Raw genomic sequence first — 26,604 nt, forward strand, 5'->3', positions numbered from 1 at the left:
AGACTCCGCCAGTTGTTTTCGTTCGGGTCTGTCTCCCCCTCGCCCACCTCCCAGGGGGAAGACCTTAACTTACTAAGCACACGTGTGTGGGACTATGGCAGGCGCCAGGGTTTGCTTGTTTTCTTCTAAGATAGTTCGGTATATTTACAAATGGCTTTTTAATTGAATAGATAGGAAAAAGGGTGGCTGGTTTCCATTAGGCAATTCACTCAGTGTACCCTCTTCATATGTGATTTTTCTTCATAATCTTTAAACAAGAAGGGACAGGGGCTTGAAAGGGACAGCAGGGGACCTCCTTCTGATGTCCTTCTGCGTGTCTTGCTCACAGGCTGTGCCTGTGGCGAGGAGCTCTCAGCAGACATCCACAGAGTGGGCACAGAAACACGGGCCCCGTCCCAAAGGCGCTGGGAGGCCAGAGATCATTTTAAAATAGACTTCCCATAAAAGCAACTACAGCTTATTATTTAGCCTCTGTGAGTGTTCTGCAAATATAAACAGCTTTGCTACCAACATGGAACAATCCTTTTGTTGCCAGAAGAGATTTGGCCTCTGGAGACGCACCCAGTAGTCAGTGCACTTCTGCTTAAGACCTGTGATTGGTGGGAAGTGACCCTGCCTGGAGAATAGTGTTTTCCTGCATTCTGGTACTAGGTACTTATTTTTAAATAGCTGTCGCAATTAGAAGACATTAATGATTTTCAACAGAGATTTTTTTACACTGATAATTGCTACTTTATGAGCAGAAGGGGGGATTATTTTAGTAATACCATACTATAATTGTTAAGCTAATCCAGAAAATGCTACATTCTTATCACCAAGTTTGGATGAAGCATCTCAAAAGTGACCATGGCTTTCTAGAAATAGGGAGTCATGTTATCCAGGGCATCATATGATCCATCATCCTTGGTACGACTGTTCTCCTACTGGAGCCCTGAGCACATTTCCCTCATCATATTTCTCATTTTATTCATTTTGTATTCATTTACATAGTGCTTTGGGCTCTTGTTGACTATAAATTCTGCGAATAAAAACCACTGAGTGAGAGGGTGAAAGTGGGCCATGTAAAGAGAAGGGTGGAAAATTTTATGCATGTTTTTATGACTAATCCCAGGTCTATATCCTTGGAGTTCCAAAGAATCAATCTTACATTAAGAACTCACTAAAGAAAAGGGCAGAGGGTCAAACAGCGTAATGAAATCCCAGACTCCACTTTGAAAAGCACACAGCTGCAAATGGCCACACAGTGTGAAAGCCCCCGTGAGCGTCACACCGAGTCCTCTTTGCTCAGTGTGGAAGGCAGCTGTGTATAGCAGCGCGTCCTTCTTGCCTCAGTCCCTGTGGGTGTCGTTAAACAGGATGAAAGGCCCGTGACGATCCAAGACACTTGGAGGCTGATCCACAGAGGACTCGGACACACCACGAGAATCTCCCAGAGCGTCATGGCAGTGGAAGACTTCGAGACCATCGACGCAGGCTATTATATTTGCACTGCCCAGAATCTCCGGGGACAGACTACAGTAGCGACCACTGTTGAATTCTCCTGACTGGGAAAATGAAGGACAATGAACTGATGGAGAGCCCGTTTGTGTATGCAACAGGCTCGGGCGTTCCTTCGACTAGTGCTTTGCCAGAGGCTGATGTCAAGTGCCAAACCCCAGCCCCTGCTCGTGAGTAAGACCCAGACATCCCAGCTCGCAGGAGGTCATCCGGTCTAATAATAGAAGTGTTAACTCCTCTGACAGAAAGCATGTCTTTTGATTGCTTACCTACGTATATGCGTTTCTAGTTTTTATACTAAGAAAGCATATATGTAAACAATTCATATAATCATTTCTATTAAATGGGCAAGTTTTTGTAAAAAAAAATTTAAAAACTGGGCTAAGTGCTCATTTTTTTAGGTTGGCAGAACAATTTGTTAGTAATGTTTGGGTTAATACCTAATACTGCACTTGGTCTAACCACAATCCACGAGAATCTAAAAATGTAGTAATATATAGTTCAACTCTATGAACCATGATATGAAGGTCTCCAAAAAAATGATAGAAACTTGCTTTTTATTTAAAGAAAACTGCTGTACTCAGAAGTACTAGTTTTAGATTAGTACATTCAGTAAGATATACAGCATGTGGTTTTAAAAGTTTTATTTTCACTATAAAATAGGTGTACAGAACAAGGAAAATTCAACTTCATTTAGATGTGTTTTTTAGCTTCTTCAAAAATACTCAGACCATATTTGTTCCCATTTTCTTACCTTAAAGAGTAGAAATTGTTAAAACCAGTCAAAAGTTATTTCTCCAAAACATACAGCTTTCAAAAAAAAAAAAGCTTAGCTCAGTTTAGCTCTGCAAGCCAAATTTCAGCCATGGCCAACTTGGTGGATGCACTGGAAACTCCTGGGAAATAGTTCAGGAAATACAATGTCAACTCCTGCGCTGTGAGAAGGGCTAGAACTGGATAACACGTTGGAGAGTGAAGTATACCACAGGTCGCATTGCTTATATTAAATATTCCAGCATTATTTATTTAATCAAGGTAAAAATACACTTTGCATCATTACAAACTGAGCATAATTACAGTTTTTTACACATCCGTCTATTTCGTGACGTGCCAACATTTTGCATCCTATGTGAAACATTTGGTTTGAAGAAAAAAAAACCCTTAAAGTTCTGTTTTGTTTGTTTCCTGTCTTCTCTCCAGTTGTCTCCCATTCTTTGAAGGCATGTTGTACTAGTTGTGTAAGGGTGACTTCCCCGGACACCTAAATGGTATGGAGGAGAGCAGAGAACAGCACAAGATTTACCGAGCGAGGGAATGGATGGCAAATCCAACTTTGGCTAATGACATTGAGAGCAACTGGAAAGGGCGAAGAGATATTTCGGAAGGTGGCAGTGAACCTAGTTCTCATGTATCAGAGCGAACATGGAAGGTTACATACATAATAAACTACTGAAGTTCAGACTTCAGACACAATCACTAAGAATAAAATAAAACATGCATCATGAATATTACTCTGCTACGTAGTGTACAGGTGAATGATGACTCGAACGTCCACCTCTAGTATCCCGAGTGTGTTCTTACTCTAGCGGTCCTGTGCACAGCCGTCGAACGTCAGCAATGCGGATTAGTGAGTTCTGATGCCACGATGCTGACACATGCAGGAGAGGGGGAAATGCCACAGTTCGTCCTCCCTCCTCCCTCAAAGGATTAGAATTGTGGGAGGGAACGGGTGAAGTTTGGAAAACGGAAATGCAGTCGGGAGAACAGTTCTACGATATAAGCCACGTTTTCTACTCGTCAGCTGGCCATTCACCTTCCCAGCGACAGAAGGATCCCTCAGAGGGCACACGGAACCTTAGCACTATCTTCTACTAAATGCTGCATCATTGGTTCACTCAAGGTACTCCTATTCATCAAGAAGCGCTGAATCTACCTGTCTGAGTTCTGCTAGCCAATGACTTGGTCTTTATTCCCGCTAGAGTTTCCCAAACCGTGCACCGTCAGATCCAGGCTGTGGTTTCTTTGGAGAGTGGTTTCAGCACCGTGAGGATGAGCTGGCTCTGGAAAAGCATTTTCCATTATCCTTGTCCCAGAGAGAAATGGGGACGAGGTAGAAGGTTAGCTTTTGTGGCTCCGGCTGGGGGAGGCGGGGTGGAGGGAGGAAGTGAGGATACTGGGAGAAGACAACAGTTGCTACATCAGAGGGCAGCGCAGGTCAAGGTGGACGTGAGGCAGAAGTAATCACTGCTGCCGCCCCTTCTCTCTACATAGAATCTTAGAAAAATTAGGGGTTTGCATTTGCTCATAGCCTGAGAACATGGATCATAGTAAAATGTTTAGGATCATGTGGGAAAGTTAGAAATCTACAGAAAAAATAACCCAGTTTGTTTTAACTGACATGGCTGAACACTGAACGAATGCCAGGATACTTTGGAAGGATACCCCGACTGCCCAGACACAGGACAAGTCAAAGCTCTTCCCGCCCTTCCCTTTGCCCCCGGCGTCAAAGGGCAGAGTGGAGCAGGTGGTACAGAGTCATCATTCAAGCGACTATTGCTCTTTTTTTCTATGGCTTTTTGCAGAAATGCTTACGCTGACTTATCTGACTAGTACATATCCAGAACTTTCGGTACACAACGAAGGAGGCAGCGTCAGACATGGGACACTCTGCCACACCCACTTTTATTCACACAACCCCCAGATAAAAATCACAAGACGGTGCCTGTGACGAAGGACATTATAAAGGTTATAAATCTTTAGCTGAAGAGGCCCCTGAGAGTTTTTTCCCCTTATGCGTACATGAAGAAGGCAATGTTCTTTAAGTGCGTTGTGCGTGTGTCCGTGCAGATTGGTTTCCGAAATCATTGGGGGATGACTCTCCTGGCCAGAGAGTCGCGTGTCCCGCCCCTCCCCCCCCACAGCTCCAGTCTCACAAGAAGCGGATGCCAGGGGTCGAGGCTTTCCAGTTCTGGTGCGGTAATGACACGTCAGCTCACGTGGCTCTTGATCCCACGACCACGGTCAGGGTCAGTGCTGCAAACCTGTGGCAATGCTCTCAGTCTCCCCGCTTCTGGCAGCGTCATCTGGGCGAAACGCTGGGGCTGGGGAAGGAGCCCGAATTCCTTGGGGACTGGAAGGGGATGGCGGGGGACGTGGGGGACCTGTCGGAGCTGCACAGGTCCCCGTTGTGCAGCTTCCACAGCAGCTCCTCGTTCTCCATGGACAGTCGCTTGTTGACTTTCGACTCCTTCTCCAGCCACTCCTGCAGGGTGGCCTGCTCCGTGGTGAGTTGCCTTGGAGACAAAAAAGAGCCAGAAACCACGTATATCCTCGTTTCTAAAACAAATGTACTTGCAGCAAATTTTCCTTACCATTTTAATTTGAGAGTCCAGAAAAACGACCCATTTGGAAAATTAAGAGGCAGTCCTGCAGAGCTACTGGGCACGGGCACTTGGCTTGCTGAGAAACCCATGGCGTGGGAGAACCGCAGCCCGAGAGAGAGCTGCACTTTGGGGCGATCTACAGGGGGCTCAGGGAGGCTCCCACAGGTAATCTGCATGTCTCATGACTGTCCTATGGTCGGGGCTGTTCTCTGTTGGGTCCTGTGATGCTCCTTCTCTGAAAGCATTCTCAGCAACAATAAGCCAGGGGGCGTGGGGGAAGGGCTGGACTGCTTGGGTCTCAGGGTTTAGTCCAGGCCCCCTGTGGTGAAAGCACGAAGCGCTACCATCACATTTTTCCAGCCAGGAACCGGCACCTGTTTCACCACCCTCTCCAACCCCACTTCCAAGGGGCACCTGGGTGACACTAAATGCATGAGAAAGGGAGGAGATCAGAAGAACAGGACCTTTTCTATTTACCTTGAAATTGCAATGTGCTTGTCTATCCGAGCTTTTAATTCCTCATTCTCCTGCTGAAATCGCTTCAGTTTGTCAACCAGGGCCGTGTTGTTGTCCACCTTGGTGTAAATAAGAATGCAAGTGATTATGGACTAAAAATACATGAATGAAGCCCCTCGTTTACTAAGACACCTTCCTGACACGAGTGCACTTTGGAGAGATCTAATTAAGGAAGTTTAATTGTATACTGAAATATCCATACACAGACTCACTGCAACATAGAATCTAAAGCAGAACAGAGCAGGTAGGGGCGACTGAGCTGTTCCAGGTCACACGCTGTAGAAGTCCCCCTCACCCCCCCCCCCCCCGAGAACTGGTGTGCTGCCTGACCAGGGCAACCCCTGGGCTGTGCCTCTCAGGTTCAAGGTGGGAAAACAAAAGCAGCAGCTAGACACAACCCTGCCTTTATCAAGGGCACCAGAGCTGCTTAGGGTCCATTTTGCAAAATATAAAATAAAATTAAAAATCCCCACACTGGATGAACACTCAAAAGGCCAACAATTCGAATTGCTGGCGATGTTCAACATGGCCTTGGACGTGGCCTCCTGGTTCCTCCTCAGCGTGTCCCTCTCAGTGGCCACACAAGGCCGCAGTTCCCAAAGCTCTGCAGGGCACCCGGTGAGGGGACGACAGGCCAGAAAGCCTCCCTCCTCCATGCCACTGAAGGCACTCGGCTCTCTGGCGGGCCTGCCCAGGCTAAAATGTCAGGGAAAACAAATTGATCGGCCATGAGGTTCAAGGATCACCTCCCAGAAGACATTTAATCAGTTCACGTGATGAACAGCGGCTTCCATCGTGGCTCACTTTCTAAAGGGAAGATTTTATTTGCTCAGAAGGCGACCTCACAGCTCTGTTAACTCTAAGTCCGTGTCATCTGCTGTCCTCTACGACTAACCCACTTTGATCATGGCTCTGAGTTGGGATCCTGTTATTCTTCACTGTACTGTCCAGAAAATGCTCAGGATAAGTCAGGTGAAATACCTTTCTGAAAAATGAGACTAGAGTGTGAGGAAAATTGGGCGTGGGAATTTCCAGTAACTATACAGGAATTCCAGGTAAAACATGAGTGGGGGAAACCTGCCGTCAGAGACGGGGCGGCACCTGGCTTTAAAACCGTCTCCCGTGCAGCCCTCACGGTACAGAGGAGGACCCTAGCCTGCTGATGACACGGGGCTGGCTGATGGCAGCAGAGTCGTCATGCTGAAGCTTTCACGCTGAGAAAGCCTCCATGCCTTTCAAGTGTCTCATCTCCCACAAAGACCTGGAGCATGCAAATGAAGAGGGAACCGTGGGGTTCCCTGTCATCATCCCAACCCGTTCTTCCACACCTGCGCAGTGCAGCGCTGCCTGGCATCGGGACAACTCTGCACCATGGCAAGACACAGGAACGTTTAGGAAGCAACAAAAATTACAATGTGTTGGTAATTTTACAGCGGAGCCTGTTCTTACTGCCACGTGACAGTCGGAAAAACTGTGGGGCGTGAAAGCCACGTGGGGCCACAAATCAATATTAACAGGCTCATCCGAGTCGTTGCTGACTGCCAGGCTTCACAGCGCAGAATAACCTTTGGCAGGAACAGGTGAATGTACTAGGTTGGGCCCATTAACCAACCACGGATTCCTTTCCTTGCTTAAAAGTCAGACTTGCCTGGTAATTCAGAGTGCCCATCTAGTCATATGGCAGCTTAGCCCTTACCTCCCTCAGTAGAGGCAGTAGTCTCCAGAAGAAACGCAAACCAGACACCAAAACCCAAATAAACAAAAAAAGCAAACGAAGAGTGACCTATGTTCCCTGTTGTCCGGGGCTGGGCTGGGTGTGAATGAGGCAATGACTCAAACATCAGCCGCTTAGAATTGGGAGAAGAGATGAGCAGGGCGGCGGGCAGAGCCCAGCAGAGCCTGGCAGTGGCTGGGGTCACTCCGGCTGCCTGGCCAGGCCCTCGCCCACCTGACGCGCCTCTGGCTGGAGCAGCTGTGCTCCGGGGCTGGCCTCGGCTCCCATGGAACCCCGGGCCCCTTGCTCCAACACCGAGTTCTAGATACACTTGTCACAGGCTGACATCAGTTCTCTGTCCTGGCGCCGCAAACTGGACTCCATTCGTACTTTCCATAATGCGTGTGATTTGTACAACCGGATTTTAATAAAGCACAGTTCTTTCATCACATTCCAATTCCCAAGAAGCAGGATGAAGAACTTAGACAGCAAGATTAAACTGCTCACAAATCTAACTGTTTGGGGCATACGAAACCTGCCCAGAGTTGGTGATACATTAAAGTAACTGCTTTTCCATTATTTAAAAATTCTTCCAACGCAGGTGAAGCTTCATCGACCACTGAAACGGGAGCCTGATTTGTCTGTTGCGGTTTCCTTATAAGGACCCCATACTGCTTTGCCTGTTCCTTGGGGCGGGGGGGAGTTCCCGAAGGCAGCAATGACTGAGCCTTGAGCAATCACAGAAAAGAAAATGAACCCTCTTTGACCATTCATAAAGTTTTCGAACAGCCTGCAGGAGCAGTTCAAACCAGCCCACAGCTGTAGCGCAGAGCCCAGTGCCTGCCTCACAGACACGGTTTCTCTGGGGAGGCCACGAAGGAAACCCACCAGTTTCTCCATCTTCATCAGCTTCGCGTCCTGCTGATGCAGCTTCTCGTTCTTGATCTCCAGCACAGCTTTCAGGCTCTCTAGCTCCTGCTCCAGATACATGATCTGAGGGTTCTTCTGGAAGAGACGCAGCAGAACATAGCTCTGACTGATCACTAAATACAACCACACAGTTCCTGTTCCTAATGTGAACAATCTTTGATTAGACTTAGACATCAGACAAGGTGGCGAGAAACGTCTCCCTTCTGACAGCAGTTTCAAAGAAAAGAGGAAAAGGAAGGGTTAGGATAACTTGAATCTCTAAGTCACTGGTGATAATGAAATAAAACATTTCATATTTGAAAGCAAGCATTTCATTCATTTATCAGTAACTTAATGTGGAAAAACAGTAGCACCGAATATCTTATTGGACGTAAGAGAAAAACTACCGCTCAACAGTAAAAAACAGAACTCGGACTAGAAATCAGGCCATTCCAAGCCCATTACTGTGTTTGGAGGCAGAAAAGGGAACAATGGTTCTCTTTCACCAAAGTCAGTAGCTGCTCAGGAACGAGAAGACATCACGTACGTAGGGGGGTCTGGAAAACAACCGAAATGACGACAATGTCCTGCGCCTTTGGGATTTTTATTATGATGGGACTGTGTTGGCCGGGCCACCCTCCTAGGGTAGCTGTAACACCCTAACCTTTCATTGTGTGACATCCCAACACCTACACGGCATAAAGCACAAGCACCACTGAAAGTCTATCAAAAGTAAACACTACGTAAGGGCAGCACAACTCCAGGGTGGATTCCCCCACTCCTTGCTTTATTGTGGAAATTCAAGTGAAATGTCCAGAGTGTATGATGCAAACAGACAGCAGAAGACCTACTGATCAGATGTTCAACGAGAGAATTTCTGAGACAAGAATCAGTGGCTTAGATCATCAAAACTACCCTCCTGGGCCAATGCTCTGGGCCGATCCTTAGGGAGAATTGGAGAGTGGGCCCTTGAGGACGATTTCATCACACCCCTCACCTCACAGAAGGAGAGACAAGTGCCACAGCTCAAAGGCCGGGCTCAGGGAACGCACTGGAGCCAGGGAGCGCTGGGGCAGCGACCTGAACCCCAGGGTTCTCCCGGACATGTCCTGCATTTCATATGCTGCTATCCTTTTACATGTGGCTTTTTTAAACCCTCAGGATAGCAGATCCTATCTTGTTTTCTTAAAAAAGAAACAGCTTCCCTGATTCTTTCAATTTTTAAAACCACAGCACTGGAAGCATGGTAACTCCTTCCCACACTGCCCTGCCCCTGCCCCCCCACCCCTGGCCACTCTCCCACTCTCCGAGGTGTCCTCTTCCCCACACCCTCGCAGGCCCGGCCAGAGCGGGGCGGCAGGGACATTCCTGCTTCCCTCAGGCTGTGTCCTCAGTTTTTCAAAAGCCTCTCCCTTCCCAGGAAGCTCTTGAAAATCTATAACCCAAACCATTAGGAAGGTTTACCTCCTGCAGGTTAAGGCTAGATTTGTTTTTGAAGCCACTCTTTTTTCCAAGAATCTTCCAGAATAAATAGCTTTGAAGTGCCATGGAGTATGACTTCATCTAAGTGTAGTGAGATGTCTCGGGGGTCTCCCGGCGACCGTCAGCGGAAGAGCTCACTGGGAGACCCCACGCAGGTGCTTCGTGAGCTGGCAACAGATGTTAAGTGGCAAAAAAGCCTCGCTTCCGCTGGCTCAGGGCACCGAGGTGTGGAATGGTTAAGTACTCAACGCATAAGCAGGAAGGTTTTTTTCTCAGACAAAGGGGTGGGGCAGGGGAAGAAGGATGCGAGTTAGAAGAGAACATTGAGCTTCCAAGAGAAATCTGTACTTTTGAAAAGTGAGGAACGATCCACACAATGAAATGCTGTTCAGCCAAAAGAGAGGCACGAAGCACCTATACATGCTACAATGCATGTGAACGTCGCTAAATGGAGGAGGCCAGACCCAAAAAGCCGCCCGTGCACGATTCCATATGTAGGCAGTGTTCGAGAGACGCAAACCCACAGACACGGATGGTAGTCTGGGGGCTGTCCAGGGCTGGGGCTTTGTGCGGAACAGGGGTGGCTGCGCGAGTGCAGGGTTCTTTGGAGCGACAGAAACGTTCTGGGGTTAGATCCTGGCGACCAACCCGCAGCTTTGCCCATCTACTGAAGACCACTGACTTACACATTTAAGAAGGTATCTCAACAGAGCGAAAAAAAGTGAAGACTCCAATAGTTTTCTTGTCTTCCTATAGCTATTAGATTAGACCACTTGCAATGTATATTGGGTTTCAGCTGCACGTCAGTTTCTAGGATTTAAAAAAGACACCACCAAACAAAGAAGCCGTTCAACACAGTTTGAGGAGCACACCACCGCAAGGATGAAAGGGATTCCGAGTGCAGGCCGTTTCTCCAGCCGCTGCACACTAGTTAGTCCGCTTCCCAAAGTAGCCGCGGAGGAGGAGAGCTCAGCAGTGATGGAGGGTCAGGCACAACTTACTGAATTCGCTTTCTCTCTTGAGATTCTTTTCTGTTCTTCCGACTTCAGCTTTTCATTCAAAGCCTCATTTTCACTCTTCAGATCACTGATTTGTTTCTAAAACACACAAAAGTGAAATGTGGAACATAAGTCAACAAGCAGACACCAGACACATAGGAAAATGTGCACACAGAAACATGCCCAAACTGTACAAACCTCACACCTCACGACCAGTGATTTTTTTTTTCTCTTGGGATTGAGATTTACCCACCTCTAGGGATTCCTGCTTCTCAGAAAGCAAATCCTCAAGTGACTTCTTTTCTAATTCATGGCTTTTCTTGATTTCTGGAAAAGAAGTGGTATTTTTTAACATCCTATGAGATCACTGTATTCTGTTGTTAAAGCACAGAGATGTAATTGTTGATGATGAAGCGATAGGACTGTTAATTTTTTATTTGTATGATGCTTTTATTCAAACTCAGCTGCTCTCAGACTCGCCCTGTGAGGTGAGTAAGGCACACACATCCCCACTTTATTACTGCGAACACAAAGGCCCACGGAGGCCAAGAGCAGGTAGGGAAGACGGGGCAGACCTCCAGGGGGCGGCCTCACCCCCTGGCCTGCAGACGCCCAGTCTGGAGCTCCTGTGCTCCCCATTTGCATTTCATGAATGCATGTTTCAAACAGAAATCTAAACATAAACCCATTTCTCGCAGGAAGGAAGAAAAACACTGTTTACGAAATGTCTGCCCTCGGCCAGTCCCTTTTACGTGTTGTCATCTTGGACTTCACGCCACAAACTCTGTTTTCCGATGGGAAAGGCCCTGCCCGGGGCTGCACAACCAGCCCCTGCCCCACCCCCGTCCACAGGCTTCTCCGTGGGACACAATGGGTTTAGTGTAGCGATTCCAGCTCCAGGGCCAACTATGTGCTGCAAGAAATGGCTTCTTATTCTTTTCCTTCGACGTCCACCCTTTCAATCGTGATGACGTCATAAAAATGAGTCTGTCTTTATGCGACAAGCGCCGTCTTGTTCTTTACAGCAGTGTTGGTTTGGTGTGTGCGTGTGTTGGTGAGCAAGGCTGCTTAGTAGGGATCCCATGCCCCGGCCAAGGTACAAACCGGCACCCCTGCTTCCCAGAACCTACGGTGGTGGAGCACGACTTTCCTAAAAGGCCTTCATTAAAATTTTGCCTACTTCCTAATGTGCTGTCATTTGTAACAAACTGTTACTTGCATCCTTAGGGGAAAGGACACCGGCCGACAATGAACAATGCAGAAAGAAACCAAAACACTCCACACTGAATGCCACGGGGTGTTCTCTGGAGGGGGAAGCTATGAATCATTTCCCTTTTAAAACACATCATGCTGTTCCATCAGATCTCATTCCATTTAAATGGGAAAAAGCATTCTTGCCTGAAAGGGAGGTTTCATAGACCTTCTTCAGTAATTGTATTTCATCTGAGTGGCTAGCTTCAATTTCCAACTTCGAGGTTTCATGGGCAGCTTTTAAGTTGTCAAACTGTAAGGAAAAAAAACACACAATAAAACAACAGTTTACCAGCAAAACCCAAAGCCCTAAGTTGAACAGTAAGCAGCAACATCAGGAAACTTGACATCCAAGCTTGCTTTCAAGTTGAAGGTCTACCACATGCAAACCAACCCCACATGCATCTGCCACTCCCAGGTCTGCACTCCGTCCCCACTCAGGATCACCAGCACCCAGCTCTCCAGGGCCCGCTGGTGGCAACGGCGGAGGCCGTCACAAGGAGTGAGGACGTGTTTCCTGGGGACGGGACCCAGAGGCTCTGCACCTGCCAGGCTGGCCTACGTGTCTTCAGTCCCTAACACACGGCATGAGGAGGCACTCTAAAAATTCGCTAAGTGAAAAACCCATCTTAAAAGGGAACATGGAAATGAAAAGAGCAGCTAATAGTATATTATTATTAAGTGAAAAAATAGGGGTTATTACATAAGTACCATTTTGACCAAGAAGAAGAAATTCACACCAATGGTTCAGCAGCACATCATCAGGATGCGCGCAAAGGGATTATTTCTAGGCAATAAGAAAACGGGTTGTTTTTAATTTTATCTTTTGCCTTCCTTTTTGCTCAACACTGGTACACTGCTGTAATCACAAGAAAAAAATAAATAAACAACCCTTGTCATTTTTTTAAGTAAAAGGCAAAGTTCTTCAAGGGATGTTCAACAAAGAGAAGTTCACAAAAGGAAGTGGATCATCAAAGAGTAACTAAAATGGAAATAAACAGCCCAGAACAGGCTCAGGCCCCCAAAGCACAGACCTGCTCCTGCAGCTGAGTCTTGTACTTCTCTGCTTCTTCAATATAAATGTTCTGGAGCTTCTCACACTCCTCGGTGTAGAACTCCTTAAGCCGATTCTCTAGCTCTGTTAGATCGGTCTGGTGCTGCTGGTTCAGCTTCTGGACAAACCCTTCATAAGCTATTTGCAACTCACCCCTGGCTTTTTCTAATTTCTCACAGGTGGTTGAAGCGGTGACTGAAAATGGATCAAAAAGGAAAAGATCACATTTGATTTGTTAAATGTCCTAAATTCCTAACATTCACACATAGCTGTGATGTCTCAGTTCTTTGATGATCAAACCTAATAGTACAATAAAAAAACAAAAAAGGAACAAGGGGAAATGGGTCCTGGCAGCAAAACACACCACAAGGCTCTCTCTAGCAAGCAGTACGAGAAGTACTTGAGAACAAGAGTCAGGTTCCCAAGCCAAGGTAACCCTTTCAAGTGGTGACCAATCAGTGCAGGAGCTATACAGAGAGGAGACTCTGATTGGCCAGGTGTCTCTAGGGACAGCCAACCAGTAAGAAGCTGCTAAGACACAAAGGAACAGGGAAGATCAGAGAGAAGCAGCACATGGGTTAACCTTGTACTTAATTTGAGCGGATTTCAATTTATTTCAAAAAATATAACAATTTTTTAAAAACTCAGAATATTAGACTATACTGAAAATGAATCACCAGAGCATAAAAATTTCAGGAAAAACACATTTTAAAAGCTACATAATATGATATAGATATCATCATCATAATATATTGAAAAGTTACCATATAAAAAATCATAATATATTGAAAGGTTACCATATTAAAAAGGCCAAGTAATTTGACACACACTATTAAAATAAAATCAGACCACTCTTCACCACTACCCAAACCAGAGTTGCCAGCGCTACACAGCAGAACTCTCTCACACACACACACTCCCATGTTCCATCCCAAGCCCTGAAAGATCTCTATTGTTTCTCAGGAAGGTTGACTTTGGACTTTCCCAGCCTCTTTGCACTGATGTTCAATACAGGGAGGTGGGATGACATAAAATGGGGACTGGTGAGTCTGTGAAAGTAGTTCCTACCTCTCTTTCAGTGAGGAGTATGTATTTTAGGAGTTTTGGAAGGAACCAGATGGTTTCAGGGTAGAGGAAAGGAAAGTTTAGGCCGATGATGATTCTACCCACGTACTGTGGAATGGGCTGGCTCCTGGGATGAATCCAGGCTGTGACACAGGCTTGCTGTCTTGGGAATGTGCCACATGGCAGTAGAAGAACCAGCCACTCTCCCATATCAGTATTGCTTCAGAGGTAAAAGGGCCATGTTGCAGTAATGACAAAACCAGTGTCTGCTACAGAGAACCCTTACAATTCAAGCAAACTCACAAGCATTTACTGACGGGGAAAGGAACTCACGGTAGAAACAAAAATGACTACTCGATGACTGGCACCACACGGGGCTCCCTATGCGTTAGCTCGTCCAGGCCCCGCAGGAGTCCCGGGGGGACTGTCTCTCTAAGTGCAAATACACACAGGGAAGCCACCAGAGGCGACAAACAGCTTGCTCATGGGCCCGTAGCCAGGAAGTGATAGAAGACCAGAATGCAGCGAGAGGTTCGGAATCTGACTGTCCGTGTTCCTCCCACCCCAACCAGCTGCCCCTTGTGCCAGGAGCTGAGACCTGAGATGGAGCCTCTCCTTGGGAGGCTCCCTGTCTAACCGAGGAGACAACGCACACGGACTGGGAGCGGGACACTGGGCAGCACCGCAGGGCCCAGCGAAGGGCGCTCAAGCTGGTTGACATCCAACTAGGGCGATCTAGACGGTTCGGTCAGCAGATTTTTTAAAATAACATTAAAAAACTTTTTTGGAAAAAGTATACATAACAAAATGTAGTATTTTAATCATTCTTAAGTGTGCAGTTCTGTGCCACTAATTTAATTCACACTGTGGTGAAACCATCACTGCTACCCATCTCCAGAACCTTCCCGCAAACTGAAACTCCCAACCAATGAAACGATCAGCCCTCACTGCCCCTTCCCCTCAGCACAGACAGCCACCATCCCACGTTCTGTCTCCATGCACGTGACTGCTCTACGTTATGTCGTGTACGAGGAACAGTGTAATATTTGTCCACCTGTGACTGGCCTACTTCCCTTACCATAGTGTCTTCAGTGTTCAGGTGCCAGAGTTTCCTGACCTGTTTGGAGCTGGGTGACAGTCTCCTGTGGGTATGGGTCATTTTGCTTGTCCTGCCATCCCTCTGTGGACACGGGCATTGCTTCCGTCTGCTGGCCACTGCGCTGCTATGCATGTAGGGGAAGGCCCAAAGGGCAGAGGGAGGCCAGGCTGCAGAGGCCATTGCATGGAACCTCACTGACAAGTCAGTCCTTTGGGATGGAACTCTGGGAATTATTTTTTTTCTTTAAAACAATTTCGTAAAAGATGACTACATCGGTCACCACAGAACACCTTCTTCACATTCACTTTTCCTTTTGTGGCACTGAGTACTTATCAAGGGAGAAAAAAAGGACTCAAGGAGGCCAGTGTGAGTCAAACGAGCCCACACAACCTTCAGTTCTGCCACCTCGCTCTGCAACGTGCATGAGCGAGACGCCGGGCCGCAGGCCTCTGTGTGTGCGCCCTCTGTTAGGACTCCGCGGGGAAGCAGGCCGCAGAAAAGTATTTCGCAAGCAGTCCATAAGGGTATCAAACAGCTTTCTAGTCAGAAAAAAAAAATGCTGCTTTCACACACTGTTTGCTTAATTCCCTTGGAAGTCCAGATATCAGGAGGACAAAGAAAAAAGAAAAGAAAAAAGGAATGACATGATCCCAGCCCATCCAAATGCACGGATCAGAACTGGAGATGTGTAAGTGCACAAAAACGTGGAAGCTGGCCACCGTGAGCGGGGTGAAGGGAGGACAGACACACAGATGGGAGGGGAGGGCCAGATGGGGAGCGGGTGCTTTACTGCCGCTGGAACGAGCCCAGTGTGCAGGCCAGCCCCAGCGGTGACATCAGACTGCAGCCATGCGGGGGCCTCTGCCCTGTTTGCCACCCTGCTGCTGCGCAGAGAGCAGCTGGGCCGAAGGGGCCACTCGCACAGAGGGCTTTACTTGGAATGAAGTGGCTCCGGAGGAAATATTTATTTGGCATAAAGGCTAATGAAATACTTTTTTATAGGACACACATGAACATTTCTCAAGGGCCCTCAGAGTGTTCCTGTCAGCTGGACGCACTCTGTGGGGGGTGAGGGGGGCGTCACCCCATGTTTCTATCATGGACTTTCCCTTGCACTTGCCACAGTTTAGGAGAGATTTCTAACGTCACTTCTGCTCCTCGCTCTCGCTCTCCGTCTCACCTCTTCCTCTCCAGAGTCCCGCTCGCTTTCAGTCAATCAGTCAGACACCCGACAAAGCCAAAACCAAGCGTAAAATCTTTCCGAATTTCGACTCAGTAATAAGCAAGGAGTTTTCCCCTGCTGTTAGGTGACACTGTTTTCAAGAAGTTACTGCATAAATACAAAGTCCACCCAGTACAAAGTCCTTCTGTTCCGGCTTTTGAAATCATTCCATTCGGCGATTTTTGGAAGCCGGTCTGACTAAGGGCACCCAAAGACGGCTGTCTGTACGAGTGAGGGACTGCGGCTCCTGCACACACGCTGGGAAAGCCCTCTCCTGCGGTCTGTCTTAAAGTGAGAGATACGGTGTTCAGGGAGAAAAAAAGGAGCCCACTCATTTGCAAGATTAGCCCTAAAACACAAGGCCACGTTATAGATTAGAAACCAACACCTCCCCTCTGGGGTAACCCAGGCCTGAGAGTTCCAGGCCAGCAACTAAAGAGGAAAAACCTAGGGACACTCCCCGACAGCCTGAAACATCGACACGTGAAGAAGGAACAGAGATTTCAGAAGAAGTGGTGGAATGCTTGATCCTTTTCCTTTTCAAATAACTCCTTGGGAGTTATTTATCTAGCTTTAAAGGCCAATGGCAGAGTCAAATATAACCCCTGAAAAACAGAACTGGAAAAACAGACTTGGATTTATCCCAGGTCCTTTAGCAGTAATCCCCAAGGAGAGGAAATGGAGCTATTACCTAATTGGTCCTGGCAGGCTTTCTCGAGAGTGGGAGGTCAGGTTTTCATTATTTCCATCTTGTAGAGACGAACGTCCCTGTGGTGGCTGATAAATGCACTGTCTGCTGAGAAAGCCATTAGATGGCCATGGTCCTACACTGCTAGTATTCTTTAGAAATAATACAGAAATTTCTTAATTTTTATATCCGAGTAGCATGCCTCCCCATGAGACCACCACAAATATTTTCATTGTTGAGAATATAAATAAATGTCTTAATAGAAAAGAGCTAGAAGTCTTAGATTCTAGTGTCAGCCCCACCCTTTACCTGAACATACTACTGAAGCTTTCTAAGCCTGCGTCTCCTCATTTTTTTAATGAAGAGAATATTTTATTGCCTTCCTTGTGGGATTCCATAAAATAATGCACGCAAAGTACTTGGCCCAGTGCCTAACCGGAGTCAGCGTGCAATAAATGTTGCTGTTATTATTAGTAGCCTTGCAAAAAGTCTACCAGTTCAAATGTCTGAAGAGTCCTGAGAGACATGCTTGGGACCCCATGACAGGATGTGAGAGTCAAAAAGACACACTGCTTGTCAAGTACTCAAAGCACACACAAACACACACACACACACACACAATTGGGCGCTATAGCATGCATCACATCAAATCTTCACTTTCCACCACCATTGTTCTTGACATTGCATGCACTAGAATGCTCCCAACTTCTGGGTGGTTTTATCTAACTTGGACAGAAAATATAAAAAAGAAAAGGAAAAATAAAACCGGGGAGGTGAGGTCACACAGAAAATCCTGCAAATTGTTGTGATGCTGTATAAGAGACTGTGACACAGAGAAAAGACAAGCAGGAAAAGAAGATGACTTCATCTCCCAACTGTACACACCCACGTGCCTTAGATGCACCCCCCAGGCCAGCTGGGGGTGCCAGCCCTCCTTGAGCAGAGAACCCCCTGCCCTGCCCCATCTGTGAGGGGGACCAGCGCCTGTGGCCAGCTCCGCTGGCCTGCTCTGGGTCCCTCGCTCAACCTCTCTCTGGCCACCTGGGAAGTCAGACACCTGCTTTCAGTTCTGGTCCATTTCACTCTTTTCTTCAATAGTATGCAGTCTTAGGGCAAACATAGTTTGGTGTTATTTAAACTTTTAACTGTGGAATAATTTCAGATTTACAGAAAAGATACAAGGAGAGTACAGAGAGTTCGTGCATGCTCTTCCCCTATCTTCCCCAAATAGTAACATCTTACACAACGTTGATCTTACTTCTCCTGTACCCCTGCCCTAGGATCATGCATGGAGATGCTACCTTCTACCCTAGTAGAGTGAACATTTCTCAACACTTCCAGAGCCAGTGACTATGTTGGTTACTCTCTTAAGCGGAATTTTAGTGTTTAAATTTGGAAACAGAAGTGTAACTGGATGAAGTAACCAAGAAGCTATTTTTAAGAAGTAAATTGCTACTTTGTGGAGAGGCAGTAGCCTACACAAAGAAGGACAAGGAAAGGGTAGGGACCTAGAGAATGTGACGACCGTCATTTCCAACTTCCTGCAGGCCAGTTTCCTGGTATGCAAGGTGGGAACAGATACCCCTGCTCCACTCCCCTTACAGTTCGGTGAGGATAAAGTGAAAAGGTCTCATACGTGTAGAACGAGTCTTCACAGACTGTCTATGGAATGGCCATCCACTCCTAAGAGCCCAGCTTTTGCGTCCCAAAAGGTAATACTTTCTCAGGCAACCAAGAAATTTGCAGACCTGTGGTAGAAAAAGGTCTTTGACTACATTTCAAAATTAGTTACAAAAGGCTTTCTGATTGCCTTTGGGAATTTTATGAATTGACAGGAAGTGATTTCAAAACTTTTCACCGACCATAACTTTCTAGAAATTTACTTCTACAAAATGACTACACTACCAAACGAATTCTCCTGTAAATAACAGCACCTAACCTAAACTCAGTTCATCCTTTACAAACTGCCCTCACATTTATTATTACAAGTCATATGACAATAAGTCATATGATAATCAACAGAGCTAAAAGGAAAAATAAACAGCAATAGGAAAATAGTTGGTGACTTTAATACCGCACTCTCAACCACGGATAGATCATCCAGAGAACCAGCAAGGAAACGGCAGATTTGAACGATCTGGCAGACATAATGAAACATCCCATCCAACAGCGGCAGAGTACACATTCTTACGTACACATGGAACATTTTCTAGGATAGACCATATGTTGGGTTGAAAAACTATTCACAGCAAATTCAAGAAGACTGAAATCACACCAAGGAGCTTCTCTGGCCACAACAGCCAGAAACTAGAAATTAATAACACGAAGAAAACGGGAAAACTCACGAACACATGAACTTGACCCTCTCCTGAAGAACCAATGGCTCAAAAGAGAAATTAAAGGGGAAATAAGAAAGTTTCTTGAGACAGACAAAAACAGAAATACCAGAACTTATGGGATGCAGCAAAAGCATTTCTAAGAGGGAAGTTCATAGCAATAAAGATCCCAAATAAAACCCCTAATTCTATACCTTAAGGAACTAGAAAGTGAGCGCAAAGTTAGCAGAAGGATCTATTTTCAGTTAATAACATAGGTATTGTATCAAATCTAATGTTACTAGAGAGGGAACTGAAGTGGCCGAACTGGGTCTTCGGCTCAGTCTGCTCAGCCTTCTTCAAAGCAGGTTCCGAACCTGGATGTTGGATCAGCTCTTTTCTCAACTTGAGATCAGTCAGAGAAAAGTTAATTCCTACAGACAGTGGATGCCTCAGGGTGTTAGGGCTTGACTCTCTTGTGAAAGCTAGAAAGACTGCAAGATGAGGCAGGTAACAAGGATCTTCCCCTCCCTCCTGCTCCCCCATACTGATTGGTCCCCACAAAGAAGGGGAGATGAGGATCCGGCCTAAGCAGTAGATCTTAGAACAGAGGTGGCAGCTGCTTCTCCTCCAGTGCAAGGCTTCGTGTCTCTCAGCTTCCTCCCCGGCCAACACAGACGTGCGCATAATCACAACAGCAACCACTCCCCGCACCTGCGAACACATTTGGGCTTGAAAGTGTGTTGGACACAAAGGCCTGGCTAAGTAACCGACATGGTGCCCGAGCCTCAGGCCTCAGGGAAATGAGTGAAGACTTTAAGGAAATCACACTTCAATCAAAAGGATACATTTAATGTTAAGAAAAAGTGATTTTGATTCATTCTTAGAGTGCAAGATTCAAAGGGTAAATGTTGACATGCATAAAATTTGGAAGCTGGTGTAGAGGAATGGACTCAGTTCAGTTAAAGCTAACTGGTTATTATTGACACTCTGTGTTTCTCGATTCTCACGTACTTTTTCGAACAAAGTAAAGTGTGTTCTGGATGCAGCTAGTGTGGCGTCGAGTGCAGGTCAAGGCGCGCCTACGTCAGGATCACCTGTCTGATCATTAAAAGCAGACTCCTGGACTCCATTCCAAGCCACCTGAGTCAGAACCAGGAATCTGCATTTTTAACCAGCTGTATTTTATTATGCAATGAAGTTTGAGAACCACCGTTCTAGACAAACAGCATGCAACTCAGAAAAAACTGAACATATCGAAACCAGACAAGGACAAGTTAGGACCAGGAAAAAGATTCAGTGGGCTTTCTGAATGGTTACCCTCGGCAATATCATGCATCTGTACAGGTAAGAGAGTACAGCCTTTTGCTTATAAATACAGCCAGCCCAACTCCACATTTAGGAGAGACCGACATGGACAGGGAAAAAAAAATGAGCTAAGTCTGAGGTATCAACTCCATCCGCAATCATCTCATGAGTAAAGGATTACTTTTTCACATGCAGTTGGTTTTCATGATATTAATGGCTGTTTCATTAAAGCCAGCTTCAAAAAATCACTTCTGCAGTTCTGCAACTCACAAGTCATGTAAAGGGCTTTAAAACTACTTTGATGACACAGCCTTGGAAAAAGCACAACTGAACGGAGGGAGAACTGACACATTCCGCGAGGTGTGAGGCAGCCGCGTGCCCAGAGACGCCGGTGGAGGGGGGTTAGACAATGTATGTGCGCTGCCTTTGGCAGAGCCAGGCTACCTCTTCCCAGCAGGTAATGACAGACATATTTTAATCTAACAAGACTTCTTGGACTCTCGACTCACATAAAAAAGATCCCAAAACTCGTCACTAGTGCAAACTAATGTTTATATAAAACGATTTTCCAACTGTTCCAATAGCTTCTCCATGCTTTCCTTTGTGATTAATAGGAGTGTGATAGTCTAGTCATTCTGGGATCCCGTCCAGGGGCTGAGCTTTTCTAATTTATTGACCTCTGGAAAGTTACTTAAACTTTAAGCTTCAATTTCTTTTCTTTGTTTTTAATAAAATGCAAACCAGTAGACTGAAGAGCTGAACAACCGACGTTAGGAAAGAGTAGGGACTCAATAAATGTTAACGCTTCCCCCAGCTCAGAATTTTTATACAGGCAGGGAGGGAAAAACCAACTAGTATTTTGTATCATTATGATGTTAATTCCAAGAATTGTTAGTGATTTAAGGGTTAAAAATCTTATTTGTATCATAAAACATGAACAATCAAGGCCAATATATAAAAAGACATGATTTGGCGATTAATTGTGATGGCTCAAAATAATCTGGAAATAGGGAAGTCTTTTTGTCATTAATTTAGATGGCAAATGTGATTCCAATGATTAACATTAATAAAAAATAGGAACCCCAAGTATCATAATTACAGTTCCCTGTTGCACCAGCATGACTCTGTAAGGAGGAAGAATAACCGAGTTACTTCCTTTCTCAGAGGCGATGTGTTTGCTGTGAGGTAGACCAGTCAACCGAAACTGACCTGTAATCGATTCCAAGGGCCACTACTTCCAACATGACCTGATTACCTGGGATTGTCTGACATAAAGTAAAATGTTTCTAAGAGGATTATAGTTTACCTTAGTTTATTATTCATTCCTAAAAGCAGGGACATTATTTTTAAACAGTTTATAGGAAAACATTTGTGCACAAAACCCACCAGATATTGGCATATTACAAGGGTAAAACCAGTTCTCTCTAGCAACTGTCCTTCACGAGTAAAACCATTCATTCACTGAGTACTGAGTGCCAGGCACAAGGCACTAGCTACGGAGCCACAAGGCAGAGGAGACACTGGCCTTGCCCTTGAAGAGCTCATGGTTCTGGACTGTGAGAAGAGGACTATAAGAATATAAGAACAACTGGAGGGCATAGTAGAAGGTACAATTAATCAACCTGCTTGAAAGATTTGGGCCAAACTCAATTGAAGACAAGATATTTTAGGTAGGATTTGAAAAATGAGTAATGAGAAGGGATTTGAGAGGCAAAGTTAGTGGAAAGAGGAGAGCGCATTTCAGGCAACAAGGGTAACATGTGCCCAAGGCATGCAGAGTAGGTACAGATGAACCTAAGGCAGGGCCCTGGGAGGAGAAAGCCAGTGAGAAGAAAGGGAAATGAACGTGCAGGCATCATGAAGTTGGACGGGAAGGTTACGGTCACATCTTACATGGTGGCTCCAGGATGTTCGGACTTTTTCCCAAAGTCAAATTGGAGTCATTTGCGTTTGTTAAAAACATCCGGCAGAGGACACGCGTGAGATCGACTGTAAGGAGAGTCCCGGCAGCACGTGGACAGGAGAGAAGCGAGCCCAGAGACAAGGTGACCTGTTAGGTGACCACTGTGAGGGGTTCCGGGTCAGAAATAATGGCACTCGTGTCAGAGCAGCAGCAGCCGGGACACTAAGGAGCGATGGGTCTGAGCCGATGGAGAACACGGACTGGCGTCTTGTGGAGGGTGGAGGGAAAGGAATCTGACCTCAGCCGTTGGCTCGGGGGGTAAGTCAATAAAAGTGCCACCGCAGAAGAGGACGAATAGACTCTGAGGACTAGGTTGGAATGAGGAGACACAGCTGCGGGCAGGGGAAGCGAGGAGCTGGGGAGTCAGGAAGGTGTGAGCACCCAGCACTGCCTCTCCTGGAGGCAGCTCCCCGCTGCTGGGGACGCCAGACCAGTACACTGGGAAGTCATCACCTTGCAGGCCGCAGCGGAGGCCATGGGGAGGGCAGGGAAAACAGCTGACGATGAAGCCCTCTCTACGCTGCAACACTGTTTGAGGGGTCAGCGAAACGATGTTACATCCACAGACTTTCCCGTCGTCATTTAATGGGACCACAGTGACTATGACCATGAGGCCAAATGGGAAGGTGCCCGCCATCCATCAACGAGAGCAGAGTATATGTAAAATACCATGGATGGCTTACAAAAACACTGTGCTGGGTGAAATCAGCCAGATACAGAAAGAACATGCTGTATGCTCCCATTGATACGAAATTCTATAACAGACAGACCTAACCTATGGTGACAGCACGTGGGTCAGTGTTTGCTTCTGTGGGTGGAGGGGTCTGCTGGAAAGGGGGGTGAGGGGAGTCCCTGGGATGAGAGACATATTCTGTACCATAAGGAAGTTGTTGGTTATGGTCGGGTGGGTGTTTGTCAAAACTGATGGAAGTATAATCATTCCATGGTATGTAAATCAGACCTTAAAAAAATATCAACAGTACAAACTTGTAGGTATTCATACAAATCAAGAAGAATATATAAAAATAAGCGTATGTCAGGATAGTGGAGCTATGAGCTCTTCTCACTTGAAAATTTTAATTTCCATACACTGGTTTTCAATAAAAAGAAAATTTAAAGCCTTGAATGCCCATACATGTTTATCAGGTACCCATAAAATAGAAAGCATATTATACATTTGTTTCATAGGAGTCAGGAACAAATCTCTGCAATTAAGGAGTTTACTATCCGAAGGCAACAGAAACACGAGATACAACAAATACATGGACGTGAAGTACCGAGGGCTCGCTGGAGCGAAGGGAGCCTCTCAGTTTGTTCTAAGACAGCCGACAGGGGGGTTGGAAGAGCGTTTGCAGAAGCAGATGGAAAGCCAGCCCACGAAGAGGCCGTGGCTCACACCGCAGAGGCACGCAGGCTGCACGGGAGGTGAGCGGGGCTCGTCTGGGCGTGCAGGACACTCGCTGGGGTAACGCGTGCCAGGACAATGGGCAAGTCAGTCGACAGAGGGGACAAGGGAGGTTCTGAGGGTTAGTAGTGCAGACTGCAACTGGGGGTCAGTGCTCCTGAGTTTGTGAGTTGTTCTTTAATCTTTGCAGTTCTTACTGGGGCGGGACCCTTTCCTCAACTTTAAAGGAGAAGGCAAACATGAATTACCCAATGGGAGAGGGATGCTAACGGCCTCCGCTTTATTTCGGAGGGAAAAGGTTGACACGTGATGGTGACAGCGAGTTCCCCATGATGGACCAGGCACCAGGAGAGTCGCTTCGCAAAAGTGCCATTTAATTCAAGCTCCCCAACAACCCAGCAAAACACATATGAACGTCACATGACCAGTGAGGAAACTACTCAAAGACGTTAGGCAACTCGTAACTAGATGCGGGTGGACAAAGCCCAGGCTATGCTTCCACAGCCCAAGCACGTCACTGTGTCGGGTTGGACTCGGTCACGTCTCACTTCCTCGTGAGTGTGGAAAGGAAGAACAGCCTGTCTTGCGGGATGTCTACAAACATTTTGTCTAATTAATATTCCTTTCCGCAGTATAGTGTATCATCTCACAAAACAGCTGATGTGGCTCATCACTGCACAGCTGTAAACTGCACACATCTTAACACCCACTCCACATTTAGCTACAGTTAACCCTTGGTGCTAGATGCTGTACAAGGCATCACCTCGTGTAATCCTCATGGCCACCCTCGAGGCAGACACTGAAGACAGCTCTCCCAAGGAGTGCAATGCGACTTGCCCCAGGTCTCCTCGCTACCGAAAATTTGAGCTTGGACCGTGTGACGACAGCCTAACCACTTTGCCCTTCTACCTCCAGTTTTAAAACTGAGTTTTCATCTTTGCCACGTGAACCTGACTTCTTCTCAGTCTGTGCTACCATCAGTCAGCCTGGCAGCTTCGAGAGCGTTCTTCCTGCACCATTCCACCAGAAGAACTATTTACAGGCTTCTATTCTGTCCCCTCACAGAATCAAAACCCTTCCCAAGATGCTTTGCGTGGTCACTTGAGCAATTCCACCTGATTCAGTAGCAGCGGATGGCAGTCTCTGAGGTAGCCTTGGGTGACCGAGAGATAGGGACGGCCAACCCCTGCGTCCCGACTCTGATAACAGCCGTAAAGGACACCAGAGCACACCCTCCTTATCGTGGACGGAAAGCTGAGAGCGGGCACGCACTGTGACGGCTATTTCCTGTCGGGCTGCGTGGCTGCCTGGAGGTGTTGAGTACCTGGGTCCCAATTCAAATCACTGAATTGGGCGATCCACCCCGAGGTAAGAAGAGGATGCCCCATTCAAGCGGAGTGAATGGGGGCAGTGTTCCGCTTGGTGTGTCTGCCTCGTCTTGGGGAGAAGCTGAAACGTGAGCCAGCAGGAGGCCCAGCCCCACCTCTCCTGGGCTATAATGAACTCTGAGCTCCCCCAAACAGGCCCTTGCCTGATCTCCTAACGCTACATCCAACAAATTACTCAAGGCACAGAGAAAAGCGAATGAAGTTGGTCATTTGGATAATCAAGAGGGCAGAAGTTCTTGTTAAGTAATATGGCAGAGAGCCTTAAAAGTCTCGGGGAGCAGTTTCTCAGCTGCGCTTTTCTTGAATCGTTTCCCTAGAACTCTCAAGTCGTTGGGGGTCCTGAAGTTCCTTCTGTCCTAAAGTGGCTTTTCCTTACAGAGTCCTTCATTTCCAGGGCCCCGAATGAGGTCGGGAGAAGAGGAAGCCCTGGCTAGCTGGGCTCCTAAGAATCTGGGGGGTTCGCCAGGAGTTTGGCGCTGCCCCGCACTGAGAGGTGGGAAGAGAAGAAACACAGAGAGAAGTCTTGACCTCACACGTACAGCTATTTGATCTTCGTCCTGGGGAAGAAAGGGTGTCTGTGTCTAGCACATGATGCTGACAATGCTTCAACTCTGCTCTTACCCCAAGAAAGATGAGCAGTTTCTCCTAGAACTAAAGGAACACCATTTTTCACCTCTGGCTGTAGCCTTTGTATTATTTATACGCATACCTGCACACAATGTATGTGGATATGCAGAAAACTGCAAATGGCAAAGAGCTCAGCCTTTCAATGAACTACTCCAGACCTAGCTAAAGCAAAATACACATGTGCGCGCTCACACACACACACACAGAGCACACAGAGCACACAGCACACAGGGGACCCCCAAGGCAGCCAGTTCCCTCCTACACGGAGCTGAGGCAGGGAAGGCAGTATTGTCTCGGCTGCATGAACCCTGAGGTCTCTTCCCGGAGAGACAAGAACTCAGGCAGAGGCCAGCCGGGAGCAGCGGGGCTGGGCGGGAGGCGCATGCTCCAGAGGCCCATGGCTGCCTGTGGGACGGGGTCCTGGTTCCCTATCCACCCCATTCAGATAGTAAGAGTAGACCAGGGACAAGCCTCCTTCAGCCAGGCTACCCCTGGACGCAGCATCCTTCTAGCTAGACTCATTACTCACCACCCACCCCAAGGAAGTGCCATGTGATTCCTGTCCTCAGAGGGAATTTTCTCACCACTCTCCAGTATGAAAAGTGGCTCCGGAAAAAAAAAATGATGGAATCATTTACCAGGAGCCAACACAATTACAAAAACCACTCTGTCCCTCTCTTCAGGAAGAGAAGTGTTTTGGTCATCAGCAGCTCTGCTAGA

General features: G+C 46.9%; 2 protein-coding genes across 8 annotated transcripts in view; one reads left to right on the plus strand and one right to left on the minus strand.

Moving 5' to 3' along the window:
* PDGFRL (platelet derived growth factor receptor like) overlaps positions 1–2,349 on the plus strand; it is a 36,674-nt gene extending 34,325 nt beyond the window's left edge. The window contains exon 6 of the mRNA XM_045821873.1: positions 1,356–2,349. Within this exon, the coding sequence (XP_045677829.1) occupies positions 1,356–1,544 (189 nt within the window). The 3' untranslated portion in view covers positions 1,545–2,349. The remainder of the gene's footprint in view (positions 1–1,355) is intronic.
* Positions 2,350–2,495: 146 nt separating this feature from the next.
* Positions 2,496–26,604, minus strand: part of MTUS1 (microtubule associated scaffold protein 1) — a 128,915-nt gene continuing 104,806 nt past the window's right edge. For 6 of the 7 annotated variants that reach the window (XM_045821866.1, XM_045821870.1, XM_045821869.1 and 3 more), the window contains 7 exons: positions 12,785–12,999; positions 11,898–12,003; positions 10,753–10,826; positions 10,503–10,598; positions 7,999–8,115; positions 5,358–5,455; positions 2,496–4,790 (listed from right to left, as the gene is read on the minus strand). In XM_045821866.1, the coding sequence (XP_045677822.1) occupies positions 4,577–4,790; positions 5,358–5,455; positions 7,999–8,115; positions 10,503–10,598; positions 10,753–10,826; positions 11,898–12,003; positions 12,785–12,999 (920 nt within the window). In that variant the 3' untranslated portion in view covers positions 2,496–4,576. The remainder of the gene's footprint in view (positions 4,791–5,357; positions 5,456–7,998; positions 8,116–10,502; positions 10,599–10,752; positions 10,827–11,897; positions 12,004–12,784; positions 13,000–26,604) is intronic. The other variant, XM_045821868.1, reaches the window with a different exon arrangement.

Source organism: Phyllostomus hastatus, unplaced genomic scaffold, assembly GCF_019186645.2.
Source record: "Phyllostomus hastatus isolate PE091 unplaced genomic scaffold, TTU_PhHast_1.1 phas_scaffold_46, whole genome shotgun sequence".
NCBI lineage: Eukaryota > Metazoa > Chordata > Mammalia > Chiroptera > Phyllostomidae > Phyllostomus > Phyllostomus hastatus.